The 27,667-nt window shown below is 47.1% G+C and overlaps 2 protein-coding genes across 6 annotated transcripts in view; one reads left to right on the forward strand and one right to left on the reverse strand.

Moving 5' to 3' along the window:
- Positions 1-1,750: 1,750 nt before the first annotated feature.
- Positions 1,751-27,667, reverse strand: part of LOC104153029 (shugoshin 2) — a 43,031-nt gene continuing 17,114 nt past the window's right edge. The window contains exons 2-10 of one of the 2 annotated variants that reach the window (XM_068947978.1): positions 18,728-18,827; positions 17,722-17,803; positions 10,491-10,666; positions 10,142-10,204; positions 9,216-9,310; positions 7,739-8,010; positions 4,555-6,534; positions 3,167-3,293; positions 1,751-2,082 (exon numbers count right to left, since the gene is read on the reverse strand). In XM_068947978.1, coding sequence (XP_068804079.1) covers positions 1,944-2,082; positions 3,167-3,293; positions 4,555-6,534; positions 7,739-8,010; positions 9,216-9,310; positions 10,142-10,186 — 2,658 coding nt within the window. In that variant the 5' untranslated portion in view covers positions 10,187-10,204; positions 10,491-10,666; positions 17,722-17,803; positions 18,728-18,827 and the 3' untranslated portion in view covers positions 1,751-1,943. Of the gene's footprint in view, positions 2,083-3,166; positions 3,294-4,554; positions 6,535-7,738; positions 8,011-9,215; positions 9,311-10,141; positions 10,205-10,490; positions 10,667-11,268; positions 11,564-17,721; positions 17,804-18,727; positions 18,828-27,667 lie in introns of those variants that run through there. The other variant, XM_068947977.1, reaches the window with a different exon arrangement.
- C6H2orf80 (chromosome 6 C2orf80 homolog) lies at positions 10,833-25,700 on the forward strand. Of its 4 annotated transcripts, none has more exons than XM_068947981.1 (11): positions 10,833-11,023; positions 13,962-14,160; positions 15,255-15,337; positions 16,189-16,270; positions 16,783-16,865; positions 17,006-17,093; positions 17,734-17,811; positions 23,019-23,106; positions 23,672-23,790; positions 24,513-24,635; positions 25,178-25,700. In XM_068947981.1, the coding sequence occupies exons 3-10, from the start codon at positions 15,297-15,299 to the stop codon at positions 24,600-24,602; spliced, it is 669 nt and encodes a 222-aa protein (XP_068804082.1). In that variant the 5' UTR covers positions 10,833-11,023; positions 13,962-14,160; positions 15,255-15,296; the 3' UTR covers positions 24,603-24,635; positions 25,178-25,700. The 4 variants fall into 4 exon arrangements, with proteins under 4 accessions (XP_068804082.1, XP_068804081.1, XP_068804083.1 ...); XM_068947980.1 differs by having other exon boundaries at positions 10,929-11,023; positions 24,513-24,639; XM_068947982.1 differs by lacking the exon at positions 10,833-11,023 and adding an exon at positions 11,637-11,995.

The following is a 27,667-nucleotide window of genomic DNA, read 5'->3' on the forward strand; positions in this document are numbered from 1 at the left end:
TCCCACTTTTCTTTAAATACAAAGATTAGCACTGTTGTGAAATAGAGACATACAGGTACTTGCACACATCTCCCCCTCCCCGTTATTGTTACGCCCTATTGCCAGGCTCGTTCAAAAATAACAGAGCCAACAAAACAGACTTCCTGTTCAAAGCTAGTACATAGCTGCAAACACCATAGTTAAGAAGGAAACGTCATCTTAGATAAGATCAGCTAGCATTAACATTTCTCTAGGGATGAGCACGTTTGAAACATAGCTCTACAGTTGCTAGCAGCTGTCACTGCACCTTCAGTATGAAGGAGCACAGTTCATAGTCTGGTATTCTGTTACTAACACAAGCTTGTAAGAAGGGTGCAGCTCAAAAAAAGTCCCATTGCTGAATACACATGAAGGCAATGGAAACATCCATCAAGAACACCTTGAGATCCAATTATTTTCCTTCCTGGCTTCTGACATTAATTGTTCAAGTTACCATGTCACAAGCAGGCCTGTCATAATACAACAGCACCTCTAGCTAATTCCCCTGTTATTTAGTAGCTCCTATCCATGCTTTGGAGTTATGGAGTACAAGAGTTTTAGCACTTTTCAGGAAAATGAAAAAATAAAAGGGAAGAGTGTGGGGTTTTGGGTTTTTTTTTTTTTTAATTCCTTGACAGTATAGCTTAAGTGTAAGCAATGAAGTAGCATTTACCTGACTGCAGATGACACTATTTCCCCTCAGTACTAACACGTTTCCATCTTCTGAAGGACTCTGCAGAGTACAGAAGGTCCCAATCCATCCACATGGACTCACAGGCGCTGCTGTAGTGCTGAGGGGAGGAAAGAGCACTGTTGTCTCTGCCTGGGGAGACAAAGAAGTCAGTGCGGTCAGGAACACAGCCTCCGTCCCTGCTCTGCCATGGGGAAAGGGAGAGGGACCATTTTTCCTGCTTCCGTGAGACACATTCCCTTCTCCTTTACTAATATGATCACTTCTCTCTCCACTGCTCCCTCAAACTTTTAACATCAATAACCTTGAAAGTTAGGCACCAGTGGACCCTATCAAAGCAAGTTCTGGAGATCTGCGGGCACTCAGTCCACCACACAACAGAGGACAGAGTTTCCTGAAACATGATTGTGTCTCCTTTGCAGTATACCAGCTGCTTTGCAGAGCACTTGGGCAGAGCCCCATGTTGCTCCCACCAACAGCAATAGGCCCTTGCACCAATACTTCCATCAGTGGACCCCAGCAAAAGCCCTCCTTGATCAAAAATAGCCTAGCTTACCTTTAGTGCTTATGCAGTTAGACATGGGCATCTCTGTCCTGGGGATTGCCATGCTCAAGACTGGTAGAAGGACTCAGTCTTTAACTCCATCCTCACTGACAGCAAATACAGCGGAAGAGGATTAATCAATAACATGATATGGCTCTCCAAGATCAGCAGAGAGCTCGGACTTCTAGGACTGTCCAAGGCTTCAGCAATCGCCCATAGACACAACTCCCTCCAGTGACAGCTCCACCTGTAAAAAAGCTTTCTTCCACAGGAGGTAACACTAGGTGGTTGCAAAGCCCAACTCTCGTGCTTGCTGTCAAAGCCTGGGCTGCTGCACCCCTTCCAAACCAAAGGCAGCAGCCTTGCAGGTATCTGCAGTGCCAGAAGATCAGCTCTCCAAGGCTTGCTCTCTCTAGGCTCCAGGAGAGACCGGCTGCCTTCACAGACAAGCACCCCAGCATTTAAGAGAGGAGAAAAACAAAGGTCACAAAGCTTTTATACTGTCCACATAGAGGAGACTTTATTTATACTTTAAAATTAAATACAAAATAAGCTACGCAAAGCACGAGAGATATTCCTGCAAAGATACACAAGCTATGAGCTCAGGGTTTCCCTGTTTAACCACTATTTCACTTCTGGCTCCTTGTTTCATCCCATGGGTATTAGCTTGCTTGCCTTGGCCCTGGGACATCATTCAGGAAGCCATTCTTTTTCCTCTTTGATCTTCTTGGTCTTTGCCTTGGGTTTGGTCATTTTCTTCTTTTTGGTTTTGTAGACAGGGGAGTGGAGGAACTCCGTGTTCGTAAACGGGTCGCCCCGCCTCAGTTTGCTGTGGAACCAAAAGGGTTAGACGGAACTGTCAAGGAATTTCTTGACTATGTATAAGATTTCAGTCTGCAAAGTTAGTTTATTTCTGTTTTTACCGAAATGTTTCCGCCAGAAGGTGACCGAGTGGTACAGTTTATTCCACCTCCAGTACAGGAGCAGCTCTGACAGTACAGACTGCCTTCTGACCTAGTATAACCACTTCCTCACAAGAAGTTCCAACTGTGACACTTTTCAGGGGGAAAAAAACATAGTAATACTCAGTAGTATAATAACAAAAGGCATCATTTTAGGAGGTAAGTGGTCCTATACAGCAGCCACTGGAAGTACTGATTCCGTAGTTTCTGTGGGAGAAGACAGAGCTACTTTTTTGGTATTCATATCTGCTAGAAAAGGCAATATAGAACCCACCTGCTCATGGAAAAAAACTCTCCACAAACCCTAGTGTTTCCTTCACAGGTATCTGATTAAAATGGAACTACTTGTTGTATAGATCTATAGAACTCTGGATATCAGAAACCGGCACCAAGTAAAAGCAGGGCTTTCCCTAAGCTTTCCTTATTTATCTTGTATTTTATCCTCACATTAGTCCCTCATTACCACTGGAGTAGCACACAGGTAGCCTGCTCAGAGGCATGTTCATTTCAGTGAGGGAAATCAAATCTTCAGTAGCATGTTACCAGGAGCCTGCACAGGCATCTGTGCTAATGCAGAATTTCGGCTTGACTAAACTATGGTGGAATTGAGGGCCGAAGAAACACGAAGGGTAAGAGGAGCTGAAAGACACATGAAGTGACAGAAGATCCAGCCCTGGAGAGGTTATCTGTACAGGCAAACCGCTACAGGCAACTTGGAGGGTAGAGAAGGACAAGGGAAGACAGACTGGCAGTGGACAAGGACAGATGGGGCACGTCATGCAAGTGAGGAAGGCTGGCTCTCAAGAAAAGCCCTCTTCAACACGTTCCCAACTGGTGAGAGAAGGGAGTGCCTTGGCAGGCATGCATATGCATGCATGCAGAGGAGAGATGGAGAGAAGAAGGGGGTGCAGCATGGGAACAGGGATGGAAAGGGATAGTTTAAATACCAACCTGTTGAGTTTTGGCTCTGCATAGCAGGCAGGGTCCCGTCTCCGCCTAGACGGACGTCCTGAAGCTCCTTCTGAGCTGGGGGAAGACAGAGTCCTGGCATTGGTCAAGTCCTGCAGTGGCCTAATCTCTGCAAAGACAGATGTTCACATATGAATTGATCAGAACGTTTCCAAATCATTTCCAGCCATCTTAGGAAATAGAGTTGCCAAACAGAAGAGAAGGACTGCATTACTAGGTTTCTCTGAACACTGCAGCGCAGGGTACAACCCTAACAATATCACCTTTAACTTTAGCAGACTTTTTGTCCAAAAATCCCACACCTGTAAGTCAGCTCATGATTCAAATCACGTTCCTCACTGAAAAACGCACAGGTCACTAATGGTGCCAGCATCTTTGGGCCCAGGTGTAGTAGCCTCTCCCTGTATGGATGGTAGTTGACAATTCTAACCCCCAAAAGTTTACAGTCTAGAGGAAAAAGCAAGCTCAAGGCACCCAAACAACCCAGGAGACTTCTAGCGAGACACAGGAACCTGCCAGTGTTTGCTGCACCTTTCAAAGAAGTCAACCAGGAGGGGGGAAGGCAGGAGAACAAACTCCCTCCCCCCTGCAAAGTATATAGCTACAGCAGACCTGTTTGTGAACAGCAGCAGGAAGAAAAAAAAAAAAAAAAAACACAAAACAACTTTCTCTCTTTACAGAGTATCCAGTAACAGCAAGCTCCCAAAAAGACTCAGCTTAGCTACTGTACTAACAGTCATGGGATACACCCTCCAAAGCCTTGGAGGAAGGAGGGGAGGAGGAGGGAAAGGAGGAGAATTTAGGTAGCTTCTGACAATTTTGCACTGAAGATAGCAGCTGCCACCTAAAGGTACAAAGTCCAAATTCTCACAGCATTAACCATCCAGAACCAAAAGCCTGCCATCTTCATCACACCCTCTGCCACAACAACACAGATTCTAGCAGGCAGTGGTCGGCATCAGGCTGCATTAGATAGATTTTTCTAAATAGACAGACATGCCCTGTAGATAGCAGCAGGGAGAAAACAGGGACTCTCGGCACATGCTCTCAGCCTTCTCCTCAGAATCCATACATGAAAGAGCAACCAGAAATTTTTGCAGGAATGCTGATAAACACCAAGCAAATGTAGCCACAGAAATGCCTGGCCAACATTTAGTTCACTGCCCACTAAGTGGAAAGTCTGGGCTCAGACTTCAGACATCCAGTAGCATCTTTTCTCTTAAGAATACTAAAGAAGCATAAACAGTGTGTCCAACAGTGATCTTTAGCTTAAAAAAACAGGAGGGCAGGGGAGAAGAAATATAAGCATTCATTGCATGGACTTTTGTACACTCTCCAAACATACACCCCCTCCCCAGTCCACGACTTACCAGGTTCCTGCAAAGCTGAACTCTGAAAATGTTCTTCAGCACTTAACTCCACCTGGTTTCTTCCCTCAGGTACTTCCTCTACACTCCTTTCTTTAAATATCAGAGTGCTCTCTGCCCAAACAGAGGATTTCTCTGGGATTTTGTTGCCCTCAGTACCTAAGCTCTTGGAGCCTGGTAGATCTGTAAGCCTGGAGTCATGAGGCAAAGCTGCAGAACAGGTCACAACGGAGGATTCGAGACTGTCTGAAATGCTCATAAGATTATTTGTAAGTGAGATCTCAGCTATCTGCTCCTCAAGGAAGGTGTCCGGCTCAGACCGGAGATCTGTAAAGCAGGAGAGCTTCCCCATCAGGACAATTTGCCCGGACACAAGTTCTGCCGAACTTCCAGGAAGCAGCCCGGCCCCATCACTCTGTCTGGCCAGGGAATCAGTCTCTGAAGGACTACAAGTGTTCTCCTTCCTCAGAGGCTTTGGTTTGGGATAGGCTTCTTTTCTAAAGGCATTCATGTTGTTGTGAACTTCAGCCTGCCCCTTTTCCTGAAGGTCCCCCGTCCACTTTTTATTGCTCTGAGCAGTTACCATCCTCTGAACTCTGGGGATTTTGCTAGCTTTGCTCCCAGGAACACACCTGGAAGGTACAATTTCATCCCCATCAAAATCAGTCTTGATGCAGCCCAAGTTTCCTGTAAGATCCAAAGGACGGACAACATAGGTTTTTCTGCTACGTTTAGGATTATCTGGTAAATCCTTTGCGCTCTCCTTAGCTACTCCTTCAGCACCAATACATGGCCCAGAAACCTCAACTTCATTTCTCTGATCATTACAACTGCTTTCCCTGACAGTCTTCCTCCTGCTTGACTGGCTTCTTTTAGGCTGTTCTTCAGCTTTAGCCTCCGATATTTTCACACTGTTTGGCACATTCTCCTCATCAGAGTGATTTCTTTGCATAATTACTCTAGTTTTCCTGCTGGTTTTCCTCCTGATGCTCTTTGTGCTCACACTTGATGAGTCCTGCTGCAAAGCACATACACCTGAGGTCTCTTTCCTCAAGGAAAGTGAATATTGTAGACCAGAATCATCTGAGGGAGCTTTATGACTTGAGAAGGCATGAACTGGGCTTTTCAACAAGCTCTCCACACTTTGGATCTCAAAGACAGCTTCCTTCTTAACTTGTTGCAGTAAGTCACCACTTTCAAGATTTTGCAGCTGTGCTGGATTCACCACATACGTTCTCCTGAGATCTCGGACTTCATCAGGCAAGTGGGAACGTAGGTTCGCACCACAGCCTCTGTTCATCCCTTCCAAAGCTGCCACACAAGCTTCCTGATTCATCTCAGGAACTTCAGGCCCACTAGAATTTGCCGCAACGCTTGGCTGAAGAAGTTTCTTCACATTTTGGGCATTCTCTTCACCCTGAGGGGCATCAGAGCCACCTTTTGCATCGCTTTTAATTGAATTCCTTTTCTTTTTTCTTGTGCTAGCCTTTTTAACAGATGTTTTTTCACTGGTTTTGCAATTACCTTTGCCTTTCACCTTTACAGGAACAAGCTCAGGGACTTGGCTACAGTTGGGATCAATTCCAGCATCACACACAGTTTCTTCAGCCTGTGGCTGATCACAGAGAACCTCTTTACCTGAAGATTTTATATCAGAATCAGCAGCAGTTTGAGCAGGCGAAGCAAGGGAGCTGGGAGATTTCAGCTGTAGCTGTGTGTTACTTTTGTTGGAGCTGCTACTGTCCTTCGTGATACTCCACTGGGACACTCGAGTTGAACTGATGTTTGAGAAGAAATCCACACCAGAAGATGGAGTGCTTGTTGCAAACAGGGTGGAACGCTTCCTCCGCTGAGTAACACACCCTTGTGAGAGACGGTCACAGAAACGTTTCACCATCTCATCCTCCTCATATGGAAGAGGATGACTTTCCCAGGTAAGTGCTGGCAAACCGTTGGGATTTTGTTGGGTGGCACACAAGGACTCTGTGGGAAAGACAAAACGCATTCCTAAGAATAAGAAACGCAGAGGCAAAACGTCAGCTTTCTCAATTCCACTAAAACCCACACCCTGCATGCTGCCATGAATCTCGAGGCTAGAAAAAGTACAACACTGTCACTACAGGGACTCCTCAACGTCATCGTGTTGCAGAATTGCTCAGCTGGCCTTTGAAACAGAAAAGGAGCCCAAAGCAACATTCCAGGCCTCCAGCAGCCCTAATATTTGAGAATACTCAAGATTTACATGAGAGCTTTATTATTGGTATGGCAAACCAAACCAGAAGTCAACCAACCACAAACCTGAAAGCCTGTATATACACACCAAAAAGGAGGACAGCAGGCCTTACCCAAAGAGTTTTTACTCGTAAGACTTGCAACTCAGCCGCTAAAAAAGCTTAATCACCATTCCATCTTCAGAGTATACGGAGGCATTCTCTAACAACTCCCAAACCTCAGCAAACCTATGCTTCTCCACTAACACCTTAAGGGAAGATGAAGTGCCATATCATCTCATCACATGTTCCTACTGAAGGCATGAAAAAAGCCCTCCTGGAGCCAAGTAGTCCAACTAAACTATTAAGTGGCAAGATACAATGCTTGACTTAATTGTCTTTTGGCCTTCTTCCCTCCTGCAGGGTAAGGATTCATTAACAGCAGAGAATCAGAAAAGTGTTGGCATGCATACCTTACCCTGCAAGGAAGAGGAGAGGCTATTACGGCAGCACAGAGCTAATCTGTTCTGCCCCAAAAACACTGCCCTCCCTCATGGTGACTTGCTCTCTGCTATCATCTATTAACTGCATTTAAACTCAACAGGGGAAAGAACACAGCCACCAGAGACACAGTTCTCCTTCAGGGTACTATATAACACTCCCAAGGTTTTGCATGGGGATTGCTGAGCAGGATCAGAATAGCTCAACAGATACAGAAGAATATACATTTGTTCATGCCCACAAGAAACAGGAGCTGTGCATTCAGGCAGATCCTCGGGGACAGCACACTCAGGCATTTCTGGAAAGCATATGTAAGCTCAGTGCCTACTACCCAGGGAACCTGATGAGTTATCTTGAGAACCCGCCAATATGCCAAAAACACCTGTTCTTCCGGAACACCCTTATGTGTCTGGGTTCATTTCTGAACCCAGACACGCAAAGGTATTCCAGAAGAACAGCAGAAGATACAGACTTACCCCCAAAGACATGACAATCAACAAAAGCCTCTTCCGTTTCTGCTGCTTCACACGGCTTCTTCACACTTTCTTCCTGGGAGGACTGAGGCTTCTCAGCTAGCTGTGGTGTCTCCAAAGATACTTTGGAGACAATAGGCACAATTTCACGGGGCTTATCAGGAACTGGTCTCTGGAGATCTACTGGGGATGTCTGTACTGCTGTGGAGCTGCTATCTTGCTTTCCCCCATCACATAGCTTGGAAACAGGTGCTTTCAGCAGCATCACTGCAGGCCTGGTAACAGAGAACAACAGCAACGGAGCATGTTCCATAACTGTGACAGGTCCCTAAATCCAGCAGGACAGCACCAGCTTTCACCCCCATCCAAAGCTGCTGAAATGCATTTCTGAAGGCTTCAGGCACTGAAGCGAAGAACACACACTGCCCGGCCAGGACTGATCTCTCATTTTTGGGGAAGTACAAATCATAAGGAAAGCGCACCCCTGCAGACACAGAAGTGGCAGAAAAATATATTGAAGCAACAAGGAAGGTCTTTTAGCACACAGGTTGCAACTGCAGTTCTCTGTGAAACATCAACAGTGCTGCTTGGAGGTATGACTGTGGGCAGCTCCCTCTGAGGACCAAAACGGTTTCCTTGTGTTCAAAGCAGAGACTAGACAGAGAAGAAACAGAACTTCAATGTATCCTAAGAGATTCTACTCTGACCTTCTTCCCAAAACAAACTTACATCACACAAGCAGATGACTATCAAGCATTTATCTGCAACAAACACTGAAGCAGCCAACTATGGCACCTAAACTCTTCAAAATTCTCTGGTGTACAGAGTATGAAGAGGCACTGACTGGGCCACTTATTCTAGTAATATCAGCTGGAAACAGAGACATCACCTTCTTCTGCAAGCCAAGCTACTCCTGCATCCTTAGATAACCATAGCAAGGATGCACACGGTAAAGACAGGCTGTTTTATGAAGAGAAAGCCCACGTAAAGAAAGGTGCAACTTCTAAGCGCACAGATACAGATAGTTTTACTGATCACACACACACGCTTAGAGTCCTCTGCTAGGAAAGGATCACAGGACCTTCTGCCATTAGCAGACCTGGGATGCTCTTTACAGTAGCACATATCAGCACAGCAATAAGTTTAAAGGACAGGCCTCCAAAAGATCTACCACTTAAGTGAGGCAACACAGAACAGAGGGAGGAAACCTCGTAGCGCTCACTAGCTGCAAAGAAAGAACTACCTATAAGTGATAATGTTTTTCAAACAAAGGAGGGAGAAGGGAGAGTTTTTGCATAGACTTGGCAACAGGGCAACTAAGACAAAGAAAGGCACCAGAAATACACAGGGTAAAGGAAACTATGGAGCAGTAGGGTTTTAGAAGACATCTCATGGGATACGTACATGTAAAATACAAGAGGAAGTTTAGCATGTAGAAAACCAGGATGAGCTTGGTGACATCTGACATCATCAGGCCTACCTCACAAGCCGACTGTCTGTGGTGTCATCAGCCCAGCTATCTTCTGTTATGCTGCTCTTCTGGCCATTGGACAAGGACGCAGAACTCGTACAGAACTGGGGAGCAGAGCAATAGAAGGGTAGCTTAAAGCTCTTGCAAACCCCTGGGCACCCTCCCACCCAGCACACAGACAGATGAAGCTCAATTTCAGTTTTAGTAGAGACATCAGACCCCAAATCCCTGGAAAATATATCCAGTACTGCCAGTGACCTCTTCCCATTTCAGACAGCACAAAGGTCCCACCATCCCACTCAAAAAGGTTCAACAGAACTGCATCAGCAATGTCCCTTGGTGAAGGAAGCTTATCAGCCTCCCCAGAGGTCATCAGCCATATTGGTCAAAAGCTACACCTACAACAAACTTCTGAGGGTTTTGCTACCTTAGGGAAGTCACTTACAGCACAAATTATGCAACCGGCTGCAGCAGAGTAAGATTACATCTCCATGGGCTTAAGGATAAAGTTAAATTAGTTTAGATAATCTGAGACCGGAAAGATTTCCCCCCACCTTCCCCTGCCAGAGATAAGCCATGTAAAAAGCACCCTGTCCCTAACCAGAGCCGACAAGGCAATAAAAAAAAAAAATATGAATTTCTAAAGACACAATCTGACCTTGCAGAAGAGCCTCCTGGTCAATAGAGCCAGTGACCCAGAGGAAGGCAGTTTATAACTGGAGCCTTTCCTGTAGGAGAAGCTACCCGAGACCCAGCTCTGGAAATCACCATTAACATCAAGCTAAAGATGCATCCAGGGCACTTCAAGTAAGCAAAGAAACAAAGTAGAAGCATCAAATACTTAAGTGAGCAGGTAACACAAAGCAAGAGCCAGAACCAGACACAGCCTCCTTCCCACTGCAACCAGCAGTGTGCTCACAAACTCTATAGCTTACCTCAGAGAGCCGGGCCGTCTTAATTGCAGCCATAAGTTTTTCCATTTCTTTCAAGGTGTTATTCTACGTTGAGGTAACAAAGAGAGAAAAACCATAAAGATGTTAAATCAAAATGTCTCTTCCAACAAAGATGCTGGTAGCCAGAGCAAGACAGAGCCCTTCTGGAGAGAAGGGATCAAGTTCTACTAGATCGTGGCTTGCGAGAAAGAGCAAGCCCGTGCATGGTGGCATGTTTTGGAGACAGACGGTACAGACAATCAGCAGCAGGTCACCCACTTCTCCCAAGGCCGTAGCGCAGGCGCTGCCTGCCCTCCCCATGTTAGCCGCACCGTTCACACCCGTGCCATACCAAGAAGAAGAGCTTATGGCGCAGGGCAGCATTATGGAAGTGGCACTGCTCCACCTCCTTCTGTAGGACCGTCTTCTCCTGGGTGAGCCGCTGCGCGTTGGCCTTCTCCGCGTTGAGGGCCAGTGCCAGCGCTTTATTGTTGCGCTTCAGGGAGACTTTAATAGTGGAGGAGTTGTCTGTAAGCGAGAGAGAAGTCCCCCACAGCATCAGCATGCGTGGTCTCAGTCTCGCTCACGCTCATCTCCCCTCACCGCTTCTTCCTCTTCCCAGGAGAGCCCCCCTGAGGCTCTCATCTCCATATCCCAGTGGCCCCCATGCAAAGTCAGCAGCACAGCGCTACTCCTTCCCGAGGTGAGGTAGCTGCGGGACGGCTTCCTCTAACAACCTGCCACACTCGGGCCGCAGAGGGCCCCTCCTCCCTGCCGCCAGCGAGCTGCTGCTGCGACCCCCAGCAACAACGGCTCCTTCGGCAGCGGCGCTGGCAGCGAGCAGCTTTGGACTTGGAGCCAGCAGCATTCTCCACCCAGAAAGAGGTCGGAAGAACCCCTTTCCTCGGCGGCAGCAGCCCTCGAGCAGATTTACATCCAAGTTTCTTGTTGTTTGGTTGGTTTTTTTTTTTGGGGGGGGGGGGAGTGAGAAACAAGCAAGGGAAAGCTCGTTCTCGAGGCGGCCCCGCCGCCATCCTCCCCGCGGAAAACCAGGTGGAAGCGGGGCTGCGCCTGCAGCCCGCCCGCCCGCCCGCCCTGCTGCCCCCGCCGCCAGGCAAAGCCGCACTCACTGATGATTTTCGTTTTGATTTTGGAGGCAAGCGAGGCATTCAGCTTGGCAGCCCGCAGCGCTCCGTTCTTCCTCTCCCGCATCCGCTCCCTCGCGCCGTTCAGGCTGAACAAGGACGTTTCCAAGCCCTCCGGGGAGGCCATGGCAGCGGGGAGCAGCGCCAAGGGCGCCCGGGCGGCGGCTCGCCGGCTCTGCCCGAGGAGGGCCCCCTTCCTCGGCCGAGCCGCGGCCGCAGACCCGGCCTCCGCGACGGCCCTGGGGAAGCCGCGCCGCCCGCCCGCCGGGATTTTGAATACAAACATGGCGGCGCCGCCCCGCCCCGCCGCCATGTCGCGCCGCCGGGCGGGGCGAACCGGGCCGAGCCGCCATGGGCCGGGCCGGAGCCGCCCCTCGGAAGGCAAAAACAGCAGCTTACCGCGGAGAGGTACAGGGAGTTTGCCATACGGGCACGGCTGGTAATAACATCCCTGCCTGCTGCCGCCGCAACGTTAAATTATGGCATTGATTAAAAAGAGTCCCCGCGATGTCATTCAGTACTGAATTGGAAAAAAGAAAACCACTGCACAGGCTGGCTCCACACAGCACAATCCTGACAGGCCTCAACTTTTATCCCTAACTTCACTCAGCTCACGGAGAGGGCTTACTAATTGCCCAGACGCATCAGCACCGCGCAGTCAAACACAGCTGGCGCGCACCCTGTCCACGCCGGCCCCTGGTTAATCGGGCAGGTGAGACATATTGTCATAAACATAAAAGCTGCTTTGACACCACTACCACGAGAGGAAAACGAGGCATTTAGCTTGCCGAGAGAAGAGTTGCTGGGGTCTTCCAGGGTTTTCTTGCTTTGCACGCGGCTGAACGTAGGGTAGCTACTGGGGTGAACAGAGCACAACAAGGTTGCACGTCTTAAGTCCAACAGATGGCCTCGTTTAAATCCCGAATATTGTGGATGCTTCTAGTCTCCCCCCCTCACAAAACAGAGGGACTCGTTTCCACGCAGCCCTATTTAAACAGTGGAAATCTTTGCCACGTGATGTTGCAGATGGCAATTATTTGGGTTTCAACAAGTGATTGGGCAAGTTCACATAAGTAAAAATCAAGCAAGAGTATTAACTGCCAAGACAATGCCTTTTGCTCAAGAAGGTCCTCAGCTGCAAATCAACAGAGAATGGAGAACCACAACTGAGAAAGTTTCATGCCTACTGGCACAGCTCTTAAACTCTTTCCCAGGCATCCACTAGCAGCTGCCTTTTCTTTCTTTCTTTCCTTCAGTAGGAGCACAAACTCTGTCTGTGCCGCTCCCCACAGGTACAATGGCATTTCCTGCATTCGGGGAAATAGCAGGAGCCAATGATAGCCCAGGGCTAGTGACCAGCCTCATCTCAGGGAAGCCACTTTCCTCCTTGTCACCTTGCTGCATAACAGGAGGCAGGCTGGGGCTAGCCAGACGCTTTATGAAGGTCACTTTGCACACCAGCTTGGCCATACCAGCTGACAAGCCCTGGCTAGGTGTGACTGAAGGCGGCACAAGAAGCGGACCTAGTTTCTCAAAGCAGAGCAAACAAGCAGCAGCTCTACTGGAGGTAGAGGGTTGCTGTGACACCTCTCAGGAGGACAGCTTCAGAAGTCAAATCCAGCTCAGTTACCAGCCCCGAGCTTGGAGAAGCAGTGGGGAAGAGCCAGGCTTGGTGCTCAGTTTGCCACAGGGGAAGACTGAAGTTACAAGAATACGGCCATGAGCCTCTAATGCTAGGAGGGGTCATCCCCAAACTGCAGTCCTCTCCCAGCAGCTGCCAGCCTGGCTTTCTGCACCGCAACTCTGGCAAAGACACAGGAGGCAGCAGAGCTGTGTCCACCACCGTTACCTCTCGCAGCACACATGCCTAAAATTTACCCCTTGGAAAGAGAGTGGTGAAATGAAACAAGGAAGAGAAAGCACAGCACAATTCTGTAAACGGCAAGTAGGCTATGAGACAGCTATGTCTCATGAAAATACATTTGCTTTTAGAACCTAAGCCCTAACAAAGAGGCAACGTTATGTCTGTGTGTCATAAACTCACTGCTATTGTTTACTTGGTAATCAGCTAATAACAGAAGAATATTCCTAAGGAAGTGGATTGCTTGTTCCCCTCTTGCATTCAGACCTGCAGCCCGTAAACCTTCCTCATCTACAAATGCAATGGGTTCTTGCTGCCTTGTTAATTAAGCTGATGCATTGGCTACCATCAGTAATCAGTAAGCGTGCAGGACACTCCCATGTGCGTTGGAAGGGCAACAGCAAGGTTTAGTAAGTTGCATTGGGATTTCCTGGCTGTTAGAGCTTCTAATATTGTAAGTGAAAACGTGGTGTGGATGGAAGAGCAAGTAGTCGGATCCTTCCCGTTTGCCATAAACACTGCAGATGAAACCTAAGACAGATTCCTAGTAGGTAGCAGGTCTAGATTTCACTGTTACGTAATCTTACCTCTACCGAATACTGATAGCTTCTTTTACAAGCAATTAAATCCATCAGAAAACCCAGTGAACAGACTCCACCTCCTTTGTTAGCCAGTCATCTATGTTTCCAACTGGCCACTCAGCAGCGAAACTCAATACCCAGAAATGTAAAAGGATCATTTAATTTGGGGCTGATAGCACACCCTCAGGATGTAGTTTTAATCTTGTGTTGGTTTTTTTTCTTTTAATTTCTCTCAGCTCAGCAGCATTGTTTCCAAGCAACCCGAGAAAGCTACAGTCCTGCATAGCCATAGCCCAATTTCCCTGGCACGCCGGCTCAGCGGCGGAGGCAAGAAAGGAACAGCAGCATCCAGAGGGGATTCCTCCTCAGAGATACCTGGAGTCAGAGAGGCTCCAAACCTGGATCCTGAGGCCTGTTCCAAAGGGTTTGACACAGGTAGTGCATGATTTCTTGTATACACGTGTGAGAGAGAGAAGAAGAGAGAGGGAGACCATATCCAGTAACACAGATGAGCTTACCAAGCATGTCATAGTTTTCTTTGCATAGTTATAATAATCCATGGGTTCCTCTTTTCTGAACAATCCTGTTCAGGCTGGGAATATTCCAGATGTAGCCTTCTGCTGCCTAGTGTACCTGCTCACACTAGGCAGGCACTTTTCCCCAGTGGGACCAAGCACTGCAGTTATAAATGCTGGGCCAGCACCTCGTGTGGTGTAAGTCATCCTACAGGCTTCCAGCAGCCCCATGCCAACTCCTACTAATTGAGGATCCAGCCCAGAATACTCACTGTTACCTTCTGGTAAGTGCAGTTATGTTGATCCTGCAGTACACTACACAGCAGGGCTAGGGGTTGATACCCCACTTTACACTAGAAAACTAACTGGTGCGCTTGCTGCGTGGCTGGGCCTCTGTGGCTGTGAATTACAGAGCTGAGAAGCGTACACTTTGATTTTATAATAAATTGGTGGACCAAGGTGCTGGCTGCTCTCCTTGCCATGTCCTGTCCCAGACGGCTGTTATCTCATCTCTTCCAGCCTGTCCTCTTCCCAGTCCATTGTGATCTACAGCCAACTACCTGCCTTTGTCCATCCCTTCTTTTACCACCTACGTCTGATTAATACACACACAGTGGGGAGGACAACCCAAGTGCTAAGAACTCAGAAGCAGCAGCAGGTAGAGACTGTGCGGTAGATCTACATTATGCGAGAGAACGTGCATCACTGTGATGGGGATGCAAGAAACCTGCTAGCTGACAAGTGTCATATTCTAGACAGATGCTCATCATAAATGGGCCTATCCTGCCCCTTTGCCATCACCAAGCTCCTTACCCTCACTTTCAGTGCTGTGCACGTTGTCTTGACTATGTTTTCTCCCCATTTCTACTACAGTCCTACTTGGGAATTGGTTTTGGCCAGATTTTTGTAGAGGTCTCTAAGCGTCCCAAACACTTCTGCCTGTGGTTCCACTCTGCTCACTGTGATAGAGACACTTGGTGGGATGCACTTCTTTTTCTCTCTCCTACATTTCAGTGAGCCATTTGCATTGCGGTGACAAGTAGAACATCTCTGGCCATGGAAAGAAGATGCTTAAAGAAAGAGATTGAAAAACTCCTGTAAGTACTCTCTGTCCTCAACTTCCTGCACTGAATTTGAGATAGACTTGCTTTCACTGCAACAGGTTGCAGGACGTAGCTGGACGACAGCTGTAAATCCTTAGTCTTTTCTTGGTGGAAAGCATGGACAGACTTCCTCTGAGATGCTCTTAATTTTCTAGCATGCCCTACCTGCAGTCTGCAGTGTAACAGAGCCCAACTGCAAATGTGACAGCAGAGAGGTCTCACTCCCACGAGCATAGAGCAGGGTCTGGGTTGTGCAGGGAACTACAAAGCTCCCCCCTTGCCAGGCATCCACTGTACATCCAGGGCAGCTACTATAAGGGGCCTGTCAGTTCATGCAGCAGAGCCTTGTGCATTTAGATGCAGGACCTTCCCAGCAGACAACTCCCGGGGGATGTAAAGCAATGTTCCCTCTATTCAGTGCCAGCCCTTCCCTGGTCTCTTTGCACAGACCATACTACTCAGCCTCAGGAAAGGAAAGGTTGCAGACTCAGGCCTTCCATTAATAAGAAAACCAAACACCAGGGAAGTACTACTTTCAGTCTCTTGGCTGTACTTTGAAATCCTTTCTGTGAAGCTTCAGACTTGTAACACTTTTCACATTTGTGCTTCTTCCCATATTTTGAAGCCTTTGAAGAAGACAGCAACATGGTCTGAGGGAAGCTAAGATTGTCTATGATGCAAAAGATTAATGACTCTCCTAATCCGGGTGGGTCTAGGAGAAATCCCGTAGCAGTTTCCTAACTAATTCCTAATTTTACACTGACCTTAGAGTCACCTACTATATCATCTCTTGCACTGGATTGCTTAGAACTGGTGGTAATTCAAAGTTGCTCTCTTGCTTTAAGGATTGATTATGTTGGCATCAAACTACGAGAAAGTGAATTTGATCCAGGAGGACGAAGGCAGTCCACCTTTTTAGATGACATGGTAATCGGACTTCTTATTTCCAATCCTATACCCTTCATCTGCAGGTCTAGGGAGAACTCTGAAGGATGTCTGTTTGATACACCCAAATGAGCCGTTCCTTACAGTGATCAATAAAAGCCCATTACTGAAAGGGGCATCTAGAGAGATTGGCTGTGGATAACATCCAGGTATAACATACCCATGATAAGCTAAGTTCTGACTGATTTTTCAGCAAGACATAAAACTTATCAACAAAGGACACTTGGGAAGGTTGAAGTCAGCCATCTGAAGAGACTTGTACGTAAACTAAAGCTGTCAGTGCAAAATAAAACCCCTTTCAACTGAGCTGAGAAAGTCTTCCTAGGCATGTGTAAAATGCCTCAAACCTCAACAAGCGCCCTACAGTTGGTGAGCTACCTACTGCGTGCACTGGGCTGCAGCTCATCTCTCCCTGTATTCCTCCAGTCTCTCTCTCATCCCTGGGTCAAGTGATTACAGCAGAACACACACTTGGGGTTCTTTTCTCTTTCCAGGCCCATTACAACTTGGCCCTTAGTGTTGCTTTGCTGTGGCTAAACGACTCAGGTGCTCAGCCTCTGCTGACAAAAGAGGAAATGTGAGTATTGCAAAGCTAAGGTCCTAATGCTGCCATGGGCTGCACCCGTGTGAAAACAGTAAAAGCCGCAGTGAATTGGTCCAGCACTTTTTTCACTTTTTTAACACCAAGCTAATCATCTTGTTCAAAACACCACGCAGGAATTTGACAGCTCGCAGCCGATACACATATCCCAACCGAACTGAGAGAGAAGCTATGATATTATCTTCATGTGCTGGAATATTAATGGTAAGAGGGCAAGAAAATAGCAGAATCTTGTGCTCTGTGGCAGCTGTCTAGAAAAACTCCCTGTACCCTGCATGTCTTTGCTTATAGAAAGCCTACAGCATATAGATAATGCAAATATTACAGATCTGACTCATTTTATCAGGTAGCCATTAAGTTTTGCTCAGCCTGAGAAAGCAAAATAGGCAGTTTCAGTAGGTGATACTGTGAGTGTGTATCAGTATCTATCTTGCCTCACCCATAAAGAGCGTCGGTATAACATGATGATGGAAATAGAAGCACAAGCAGAGTGTAACAATCCCAGCAAAGATACAGTGTGACCTTCCAAGCTAGTGTCTCAGTACATGCCATATACCCACCTTAAGCATGCAGGGAGCCACTGTGGATCTCATGAGGGAACAAAGGACTTGCTTCCTTGTTCTCTCCCCCAGATTTTCCTTTATTTACTTTCAGGCTCTCTAAGAGCAAGTTATAGGACCAAGTTCTCAATAAGATACATACTAGGAACATGAAACAATCCTAGGAGTTCACGTGAAAGCTTTTTCAGAATTCAAAGGAGAGGGAGTATTAGCTGGGTTTCATGCATTCACTTTAAAGAATACTGCTCTTAAGAGCTGACTTTTTACCTTACCTGTTTTCACAGAACAGCATTCCTGTTGAAGATGTCTTTGAGATTTACAGCCTGGGGCCCTCAGCAACACGCTGGCAGAGCTCTGCAAAAGTGAGTCATTTGCACGTTTATCAATATCTCTTGTAGGGGTCTGAGTGAGGATCTCTCACCTATAGCAGCCTGGTCCAGCGCATGGGGCATCAGACTGGCATTCTGGGGACCACCATGCAAGTGTGGCTCTCCCACCTACCTCTCCCAAATCCCTCAGCTCTGGATCATTTCCCTTCCCATGCTTTTCCTTTCCCGCTCAGAGTAAACCCTGTCGAACCATGCCCTTTTCTCACTGCCTCACACGTGCCATCAGGGCTTAGAGCTGTGTGGGTGGCCTTGCGGCCTCATAGCAAGGTGTAAAGCCTCCATGGGAGGTAGTAGTTATCCACAGTATACCTCAGCCCGCCTGCCAGTCTTGAGAGCATGTCTGTCAAACCTGCCGAGTGCAGTGCATTTCTTAATTTCTTGCAGATCATATTGCCTGGGGCTCTGTTAGAGCTAGTGTTTATTCCAGCTCTCCCATACTAATAAGAGGAGGGGAGTTAATTCTCCAGAAAGCAATTACTACTCTTAGACCAGCAGTGGTTTGGGAACAATGCATGGAAGATAGCAACAAGCTCTCATATCTCCCTGTTGCAGCAGAGTATAAGCATTCAGATATCACGCATGACCACAGACTGGGTTTGGCAGCATGACTTTTATCTGAAGCTAGTGCTTGCTGTCTTCCTTTGGGATTGTTCTCTGGCTGCCAAAGACGTACCGCGTCTGCACCTATTCTTCTTCCCCAGTACACTCAGGCTTCGACCCCCAAAGTCTCTACTCTCTTTGGGGACTGGAGGACAAGACCTAACCTTTTCTAGCACTTGGCCTCTGGCCCTGCCCCACACTGCCTAGCCTCACCCAGGAAACAGAGATGGGTCACAGTGTATCCTGTGAGCAGTTTTCTAAAGCAGTAACGCTGACCCATACAGCTCACCTCTCTGCACCAGTTCTTCAGCCCTTCTCTTTCGTATGGACTTCGCAGGTACTTCAGTCTCCTTCACCCATTCTTTTTCCCTTTTAGCTGATAAACCTTCCTGCCAAGTAAATGAGCAAATGGTCTGACATTAGGCATTTTTTCAGAGGAACCAAAAATGTTAAATCCCATATTAAGAAGTTTGGCTAAAGACCTTTACTCTGCAAGACAGAGACCTCTAACGTCTCCACTTTTTGGAAAGCTACTGTCTGTTGCCTGGCAGGGTGTGACGACACTGCAGGTGTTAGTCTTCAGGTCCTGATTTTAGACAGCTTCGTAAAAATCAGTGCTAGGTTACAGAAACCAGCTCTCAAAAAGGAACTCAGAGCAACTCTCACATCAGGGTTACAAGACACTGTTTAAGGAGATTCAGTATCTGCACCCTAGAAATCCTCCCTGAACCCCAGTGAAGGATAAGAGATGGCACCCTTCAGAAAGCCTTAGTTTTTCTCTTCAATGAAAGAAAGAGGAGAACAAGAGAACAGTTGCCAAGCCAGTTCTTCACTTGCAGTGGATTACAGTCCTGTGCAAGTTGGACACAAACTAAACAGAACAAACCTAATCAGTGCATGCATGGGCACTGTGCTGGGCGAAAGTGGCAGGATTTAGGTAACAGGAGGCTGTAGTGGTGACTGGTATGCGGGAAGACCAGGAAATGCCTTGTGCCAGCCAGCTCAGAAATCCATGTAAACAACCCACCACGCATCAGAACTTCAGCCAGGGGAGCACACGGCACCTCTGCTCAAGCATATCTAAGAAAAAGCAACAGCTGCTAGGGGAGAAGACAGGTGAGGAGACACACGGAGGGAGAGATGGCTGAAGAGATGTGCCACTGAAGGCATGCACTTGGAAGGAGATGCTCCACATGAAAGGGGTACAGCCCTCAAGGGACTGAAGCCTGTGGGCAACCCATGTTGGAGCAATGACAGTAAGAAGTGTGGAGGAGCAGCATACAGAAACCATTGCACAACCACCCCAATCACCTGCATCACCTGTCACCTCACTAAAGGAACTGGGACAGAGTGTAACCAGCAGTGAAAACAAGGGAAGTTGAGACTAGGAAGGGGCAAGAAGATAAGTGCTTGGCTCAAGGTGAGCATGGGAAAGAAGCATTTGACCCTCATTACAACTTCAGTCAGAAACCTCTAGCAACATAAGGATCACTTCCAAAATCCCTGCACCATCCTTTCAGTCTAAAGAGTCAACTGTAGCATGTTAGATTATTTGAATGCTGTGCTCTCAGGTTTAGAGGTTTATGAAGGCTTTTTATTGCTATGCTTCCTTCTGGCTTAAATGCCCAGCTAACTACAGACTTCATGGTTCCTTTTTGGCTTGCACACTAGTGTGGGTCTTTGCCAACCCAAGTAAACAAAGTGCCAGTGCAAGGCAAGCACAGACACACAAAGGCTCTTTGCATTCAGTATCCAGCCTTCAGGGACATGTTTCTGTTCCTGAAAGGGCAGAAGCAGGTTGTTTTGCTCTGCTGTGCTGTTCCTCTGTTGGACCTCTGCTGAAAGTTATTCCCAGGCTACTAGAAAGAGAAACTTATGTATCTGGTCCATGCGAAACTGGATACAGAAGACTAATGTACCTGAGCAACGAAAAAAAAAAAAAAACAAACCTACAGTAGACAAAAAGGAGACATTCACTCCAACTTTGTTGATCAGACCTCATGTTGGCCCTGCAGATTTCACTAATTAAGGCTCTTCAATCTTTCCTTGCCCTGACCCTAATGCCTACACTTAGCCCTAGTCTTAAAGAGATAACCTGTTCTCAGAATTACTCACAAGGCTTTTAGTATTGCTGGTACCACACACCTTGCAGAATCCTTCCAAATAGCTTTTGTTTTTTTTTAATTAAATAAAATGTTTGCTTGCTGCCTTTTGGATCGAGGAGAGTCCAAAGAAGAAGTACCAATTCAATGCCCCTTCTCATATCCCCAAACCTCCTCTGCCATGAAACGGCCCAGGGACTCTTGAGCTGTGGCTAAGCAATGCTAAGCCACAGGCCCCTTCTCCCACCAGCCTCCAGCCCAGCCCTCTGTGATCTGAGCAATACAGTGGGAGGAATTTTCCATTGCATAAAGGCATGATAACATTTGCATCAGAATATTTGGATTTAGTAACAGCTGTGCCATTTAAAAGATGTCCCTTAATAAACTCAAGCTGTCAACCCCGCTAGCTTTTGTCCCTTTGGTAATAGCAAATTAGCTCTAGCCCTTCTCTCTTTGGACCTAGCAATAAGCTGAACTCTTCAGCAGCTCCTCTGCCTCACAGCGTGCTAGGGAGAGGGGAAAAGGGCAGTCCAGCTACTCACAACGACACTAAGGTGCGGTCCAGCTCCCGGGCCCTTGGTATAATGCCTTACAGAGCAGCAGCCCCACCAGCGTGATCTCATTACTGTTAACGTCAAGTGAGAAAGGCCGCCTAGGGAAATATAAGATGCTTCACAAGGGCCTTGCCTGTGTTCAGAGCAGGCCTGTGTAAAAGCAGGTCTGCAGTCATAAGTGTAATTGCCCTCTAAGAAACACGGGAAGGGTTATGATCTTTAACTCATAACTCACAAGAATACTTTCTCATATGGCCTAGATATTTAACAAAGGAACATTTGTGCTGGAATAGGTAGGTTCTATTTTCAGTAATGCAGAATTTAGTAATGTTTCCCAAGCAATCATTAAATGTTGCTGTAGAGTTGTAATCAGACTATAATAGGCAATTCACGTGTAACCAGCATTTCTGATGCACTTATAAAATACTTAATCATGCTTGGCCTTACTATTAATGGTGGACTGCCACCCAGCGTCCAGAAAAGGCTAGAGCTGCACTTTAACTCAGTAATTACATTCACCAGAACAGCCTTGGCCATGACCTCTCTGACTGCATTATCTCATCCAATCCTATTTAGGGGCATTTCACAACCTGTCCTGTCAGCACAGGAATTTTCCACACTCCTCCAGTGGGTAGATCAGCTCTCCCCGCTTTTGCTGTGAATAGTACACTGTATTTTCACTATCATGCCCGTTATGGCATGAATCCTTTTCCCTATGAATTCCCAATCCAGTATATTTGTAGAAGTGTCCCTTCTGAGTGCACACTGCAGAGGAGTGAGGTTTTCTTGTAAGTTTTCCAGCTACTCATGCTGTTTGCCACTTTTTTTTTTTTTTTATTTTAATTAAAGCGTCGATTCATATTCTGATGTTACTCAAGGAAGGAACAGTGTTTCTGTTCTTCTCATGTAACCTTGCACTTACATAGCACCTGTCCAGCGGGGTCGGGACACTTCCTTGATAGTCATGAGGTGGCAAAGTTATAAAATCTTCTGAAGAGGAAGATACTCCATTGTTATCAGGAGCTCTAGTTTCCATTTCAGCCAGTAATGCTGCTTAATTTTAAGCATGGACTTAAGCTTATTCCCACTCTGTGAGAAAGGAAGGGAAACGCTTTGCTGAATTTGGAGACTAAGGGTAATTAATTTTCCAAAGCCCTAATAAGTTTAAGAGGTTAAAACTACTGTTTTCATTAACAGTAACTCCTGAAGCGCAATTTATGCCTCCTTAAAAGAGCCCAAGACTCAAGGAGCTGGAATTCAGCCCACTGTAAAAATCATCTTTTGTGAATCTCAAGTTTGGTCATCTTCTTCCCCTGTTTCCCTACAAGATAAAATAATGGAGATTCCTATAACCTACCGACCCCTTTTGAAGTCCTGGCTTAGATCTCCTTGAAAATCAAGCACCAGCTTACCAGGCTATATAAATACTTAGGTACCTGGACCTAGCACTCATAGCCTGGTCATGTCCTTGGGGGATTTAGGAACTAAAATTTCTGTACCATGAGAAGGGCCCACCTAGCCTGAGAAGGATACAACAGTTGCTGTCCCAAGTGCCTGCCACCCCTCAGAGTTTCCTACCCCACCGCCAAGACGTTTCAGCAGCTGCCACGTGAGCAGCTGCGCAGCCCCAGGCCAGGGTGCTGTGACAATCGCCGACTGCCCCGTGCACGCAACGCTGCATAACGTAGCAGGTCAGCTACTGCGCTAACAACTGCCACGTCCTGGCAGCAGAGACGGGCACTTCAGAAAGCTGGGTGGGCCAAGCGCCAGGTCAAAAAAGGTCAGCAGAGCTCTCCTCTCTCAGACATCAGGGTCTCTGAGGCAGTTATCTTACGTTTCAGCCGACTACGCAGAAGGATGTGGCTGTTTGGCTTGGCACATGGTTTCTGCAGATGTACTAATCTGTGAATTACTGTCCTTCCAGGACCACTGGATTCACCCTTTCAACCTCTCCCTGCACCCATTTGCCATGCTGACTGCCCCCAGAGCTGCAGAGCACGTCCGGAAGCACAGTGAGCACACTTCACCCCAATTCCCCACAGGGCCACGGCAGGGAATATGCGGTAGCAGCTGCCTGTCCCAGCACTGCCACCGTGTTACAGCCTGCAGAGCTCCAACAGCTACACATAAAAAGGATCATGTAAACCTTGCTCCATGCCCATTCTGGTTACGGAGAGCTTCCTACTGCGGCCTGGAAATAGTATCTAGCTCAGGTTCCTGAAGTCCATGATAGTTGCAAAAGGAGTATTTTATTCTAAAGTTGAGGTGTAACATTACATGTGTAAGATTACCCATTTCTGTAGTAGGGTCAACCTTCACATCTGACAAACACTTGTTTAGTTCAAGCTTGGACTAATATTTGGACTTGTGCAAAGGCTGATTATGGTACTGGCTCAGGAAAGAGTGACCTCCCTTCCCTGCCTCTTCTCCAAACACAGCAAAAGTGAGAGGAACTCCATCAGCATTAGGGAATTTGATACTGGGGCCCTTCACTTCCAATCATTTAACACAACTGATCCCATATCCAGGGGTACTCTGTGGGCCCAAGATGATGCTTGGCTCTTTCTCCCTCCTAAGGCATCAAGTACCAGAGAGCAGCAGCAAATCAAAAGACCAACCCTCATTCAACAAGGAGAGCTAAAAAGGACAGAAAGCAACTTGACTCACTGACCAGAAGAAAGCAGCAGGATGACAAAGTAGGTTTGAAAATTTCATACAAGTCAGCGAGCCATTTTTGCAGTAATACCTCTGAATGTCACAGCTAGAGGGGCCCCTCTGGCCACCCAGAGCCCACAAAGCCTTTCTTACAGGCCCTTCTTAATGCTCTGTAGCATGAAAAGTTTCACAGTAGTGGTAACATACATACAGTGTCAATCCTAGATTTGACTTTCATGGCAATTGTATCATACTTTGGGCAAGAGGTGTCACTCATGAGCTGGAAAGTCACATTCCAGGAATATTCTCAACATGCACACTTGAAAAGCACTCTTCTGGCTAATATTCACTGCAAAACATATTCACTACCATCAATTTTAGATCAAAAACAGTTGAAAACTTTTTTTTTTTTTAAACAAAGAAACTGAATAAAAACCTGACTCCATAAAAAACCCAGTGGTGTCAGATCACTAACCTAGCATGGTCACGAATTAGGCTCTGCCTTTCTATTTGTATGTGATTTGCCAAAGCCTATTGTTTACGCCCCAGCTCTGCAGAGCAAGAGAGTTGAGAAAACATTCCTTCTAGCAACAGCAGGGATCTGAATGAGTGGCATAAGGGGGCTCACCTGCACCTCCGAGCTCAGTGTGCATCGCATGTCACACAGCAGGAGGGAAGCTGATCCACTGTGCAGTCCCCATCTCTCCCGATTCATTCAGCACTGCATGCTGTGCTTGTGCTTATTAACATTTGCATCCTGCAGGGAGCTACAGAAGCTGCAAAACAAGGAATCTCTCCAGAGAAGCCTGGAACAGATCTGAAAGGAGAGAATGCAGAAAAAGCTAAAGCATAACAAGGACCCAGACTTCATGTACCTCACCTAGCTGTATGTGAGTTAAGTGATGTCTTCTAGTCTAGCTTTTGATAATGCACTGTGCTGGTTTTTTGTTTTTTTAAATCTTAGCCATTCCTCCCTTCCCACCCCTCCTATCTCGCACTCAAGACTCACACACTCCCCCCTCTTCCCTTAGCCACCCCTGTCCTGCTTCCCTGCTAGTGTGCAGAGCGCTTAAATTTTTCCAGTGCATCCTTACTACCCCTCTCTAGCTCCTCAACCCACCATGATACTTGTATAGAGCCAAAGAGAGGACGCAGCACTTTGCGGAGCCAGGGAGCATGCGCTTCCCCATGCTCACGGTTCCGTGGCATTCCCACATATCATACAGAGTGGGGCAGGAATGAGCACCACTGTATCACATGAGGGTTGTGCCTCCTAGGTAAGCTCATTTTCCTCAGCCCTTCCCTTTAATTGCTATTCCTCTTCCATCTCGCTCTTATTTTTTAAGAGAGTCAACTAAAGAAAAAACCTCTCTCACACTGCCAGTGCTACACTGGAGCTTCTAATTGTCTTCCATTCCCCATTTGTAGGTCTCTAAGGGTTTGCTTCTGCTGTGTCTACATTGTGCAGCCCAAGACTACTCCCCATCTCCTGGAGGGACTGTCACAACCTTCATCCATATCCTAACTCCACCTTGGGATAAGAGCTGGGTACGCATCATTCCCCTTTACCTCCCTCTCCCTCTGGCTGGGAGCCTGGGCACAGTACGGCATGTTTCTATAGGACTCTTTCTATTCACTTCCATACAAGTTTCAGGGCTCAGTAGGGTAGAAGTGTTCACTGCTGAGGGGCACATATAACATTAATTGCCGGGTAGAGAGACTCCATTTGAGCTTTTTACATATTAAAAAAAAAAAAAAAACACACACACCATCAACAAAAAAACCACACATTCACATAATTAAAGATTCCAGCTAGTTTGAGCCAGAGCATAGCCAAACAGCCATCCAAAGGGCAGTCACATATTGTAAGGCTACATTAACCCACGCCACAGAGATGCTCCTGTACCCTAATGCAGAAATGCTAAAGAAAAAAAATAAACACTTGTGAAGCAAAACTGTTTTTGTTCTTCTGCCCATTGATTCTCAGGCACTGACCCTATTTATAGAGATGCCAGAAGACAACGTTGCACAGCAAAGCCTGGGAAGTGGTTAAACTTAGCATGTGTTCCAAAAACTTATGGATTCAAAGGGCCTTTTAGAAATCCTCATGACTCAAAGCTTGTTTTCAGCTCACTAGGTTCCCTTTTTTTTTTTTTTCTCTAAAAGAACGTATCACAAATCTCCTGTTAACATTTACAGTCTATAGTAAAACTTTGTTGCTGTAAACATCTGTCCTCAATTCTGAGCTGCCCATGGCAAGAGACTTACAACAGCTTTGCACATTCAAGAATTACAGCTTAACCGATGGGTCTCTTTGTGCCAACACTGACAGGGGGCTCTCAACCATACCACGCCTCCCCTCACTTGCCCCTTGAGCCATGTGAGCCAAAATCAACGCTTAAGAGAGTGAGATGAGAAGGCTGGAAGGGACCTCAGGTTGTCATCCAGATCACCCTTCCCCTGACACAGGCAGCTAGTGAGTATTTGGCCATGGATTCTACAGCACCGGCTGTTTCAGCCTGGTTCACCAGCCCTGCAGGGAGCAGGATTGCTGGAACTCACCATCCAGTCCCGTTTCACCATTCCTACCTCTCCACCGCCTGTGCTCACTGCCAGGACAGGCCTACCCTATCATACCTGGCATAGGCTCATCCCTGGTCCTCAGGGTGTCAATTGGCTTCTGAACAGAGGCTTCTCTTCTCCTTGCAAACAAGTGCAGTAGAGCAGTAGGCCACAGCCAGTACCCAAGACTTCAGCAAAATTCATCCTGAACCAAACAGCATCATTCGGACCCCTTGAAAGCGAAAGCTGAAGTGCTTTGAAATTAGGTCATTGCAGTGGGGTGGGAGTGGGGTGGGGGGGAGGGAGGGGTTTGCTGCTGATCACATAAGCAACAGAACAATAGTGGAAGGATATTAAACGGCTATGGAGAGCAAGAGATTAACCTCTCATGACTGGTCTCTGTTCATTGACCTGAAATAAAAACAAACAGCAAGACTTTAACAAATAGGTGAATAGCTGTGTTATTCAGGCACTGGTTTTGTTAACAGAGTACGGGCATGGTCTTCACGTTTCATTGGCTAACATTTGGCGCTTGTTACAGGTAAGACCATGCAGCCAGTGACGGAGTTAACAGAAGCAACCAACATAAGTCCTGCTACCCTGATAAGCGCAACACATGGTGTGTTTCATTTTCAGAAGTGCAAATGCCTGCCCCTTCTCCACTCCCTCCCCTGTTGGCTGGCCAGTGCCCAGCCACCTGGGCACAAAGACCACAGGGCCCAGCAGATCAGGCAATTTCTCAGCAACGTTTGCCGTTCACATGGACTGTGGAAGGCATTTTTAGACAGCCAAAGCCAGGCAGCTGAAGATGCTTATAGATGTGGCTGCAATAGGATTGGTGGGTGATCCCTTCTACCACCTTGACAGAAGTTTTCTCCTTTCCTGAGCAAAAAGGGCTTTGCTAAGTGAGAGGTTTCTGTTGACCAGTTAGCTGGTGCAACTGTCGCATTTTTCCCAACTACACAAAAAGCAATGAACATAACCCAGAGGTGCCCAACACCACATTGCAACTCACTTTGCAATACCATCCACTCTGAGAAAGGTAAGGGACACGCAGTGCTGCAGTTCACAGCCCCATTCACGACACTGAAATCAGTGCTGGTCTCAGCGAATACCACGGCCATGAAAGCGGCAGCTGAGGCAGACGGACCGCCTGCGGGGCAAAGCAGTAGTGAAGGGTTGTAATCTCTTAATTTGCCCCACACAAGCTTGTGAGTCAGAGCCCTTAGACTGCAGCAGTACCATGCAAGCCAGCCCTGATTTCCCTCTCATTTAAACCACAGTAATCCTGACTTCAGACACATTACTACTGATTCTCCAGCTGTTCCCGAGAGAAAGTTCTGGCTCATTTCAGTA

The sequence above is a fragment of the Struthio camelus genome, chromosome 6 (assembly GCF_040807025.1).
Source record: "Struthio camelus isolate bStrCam1 chromosome 6, bStrCam1.hap1, whole genome shotgun sequence".
Classification (NCBI taxonomy): domain Eukaryota; kingdom Metazoa; phylum Chordata; class Aves; order Struthioniformes; family Struthionidae; genus Struthio; species Struthio camelus.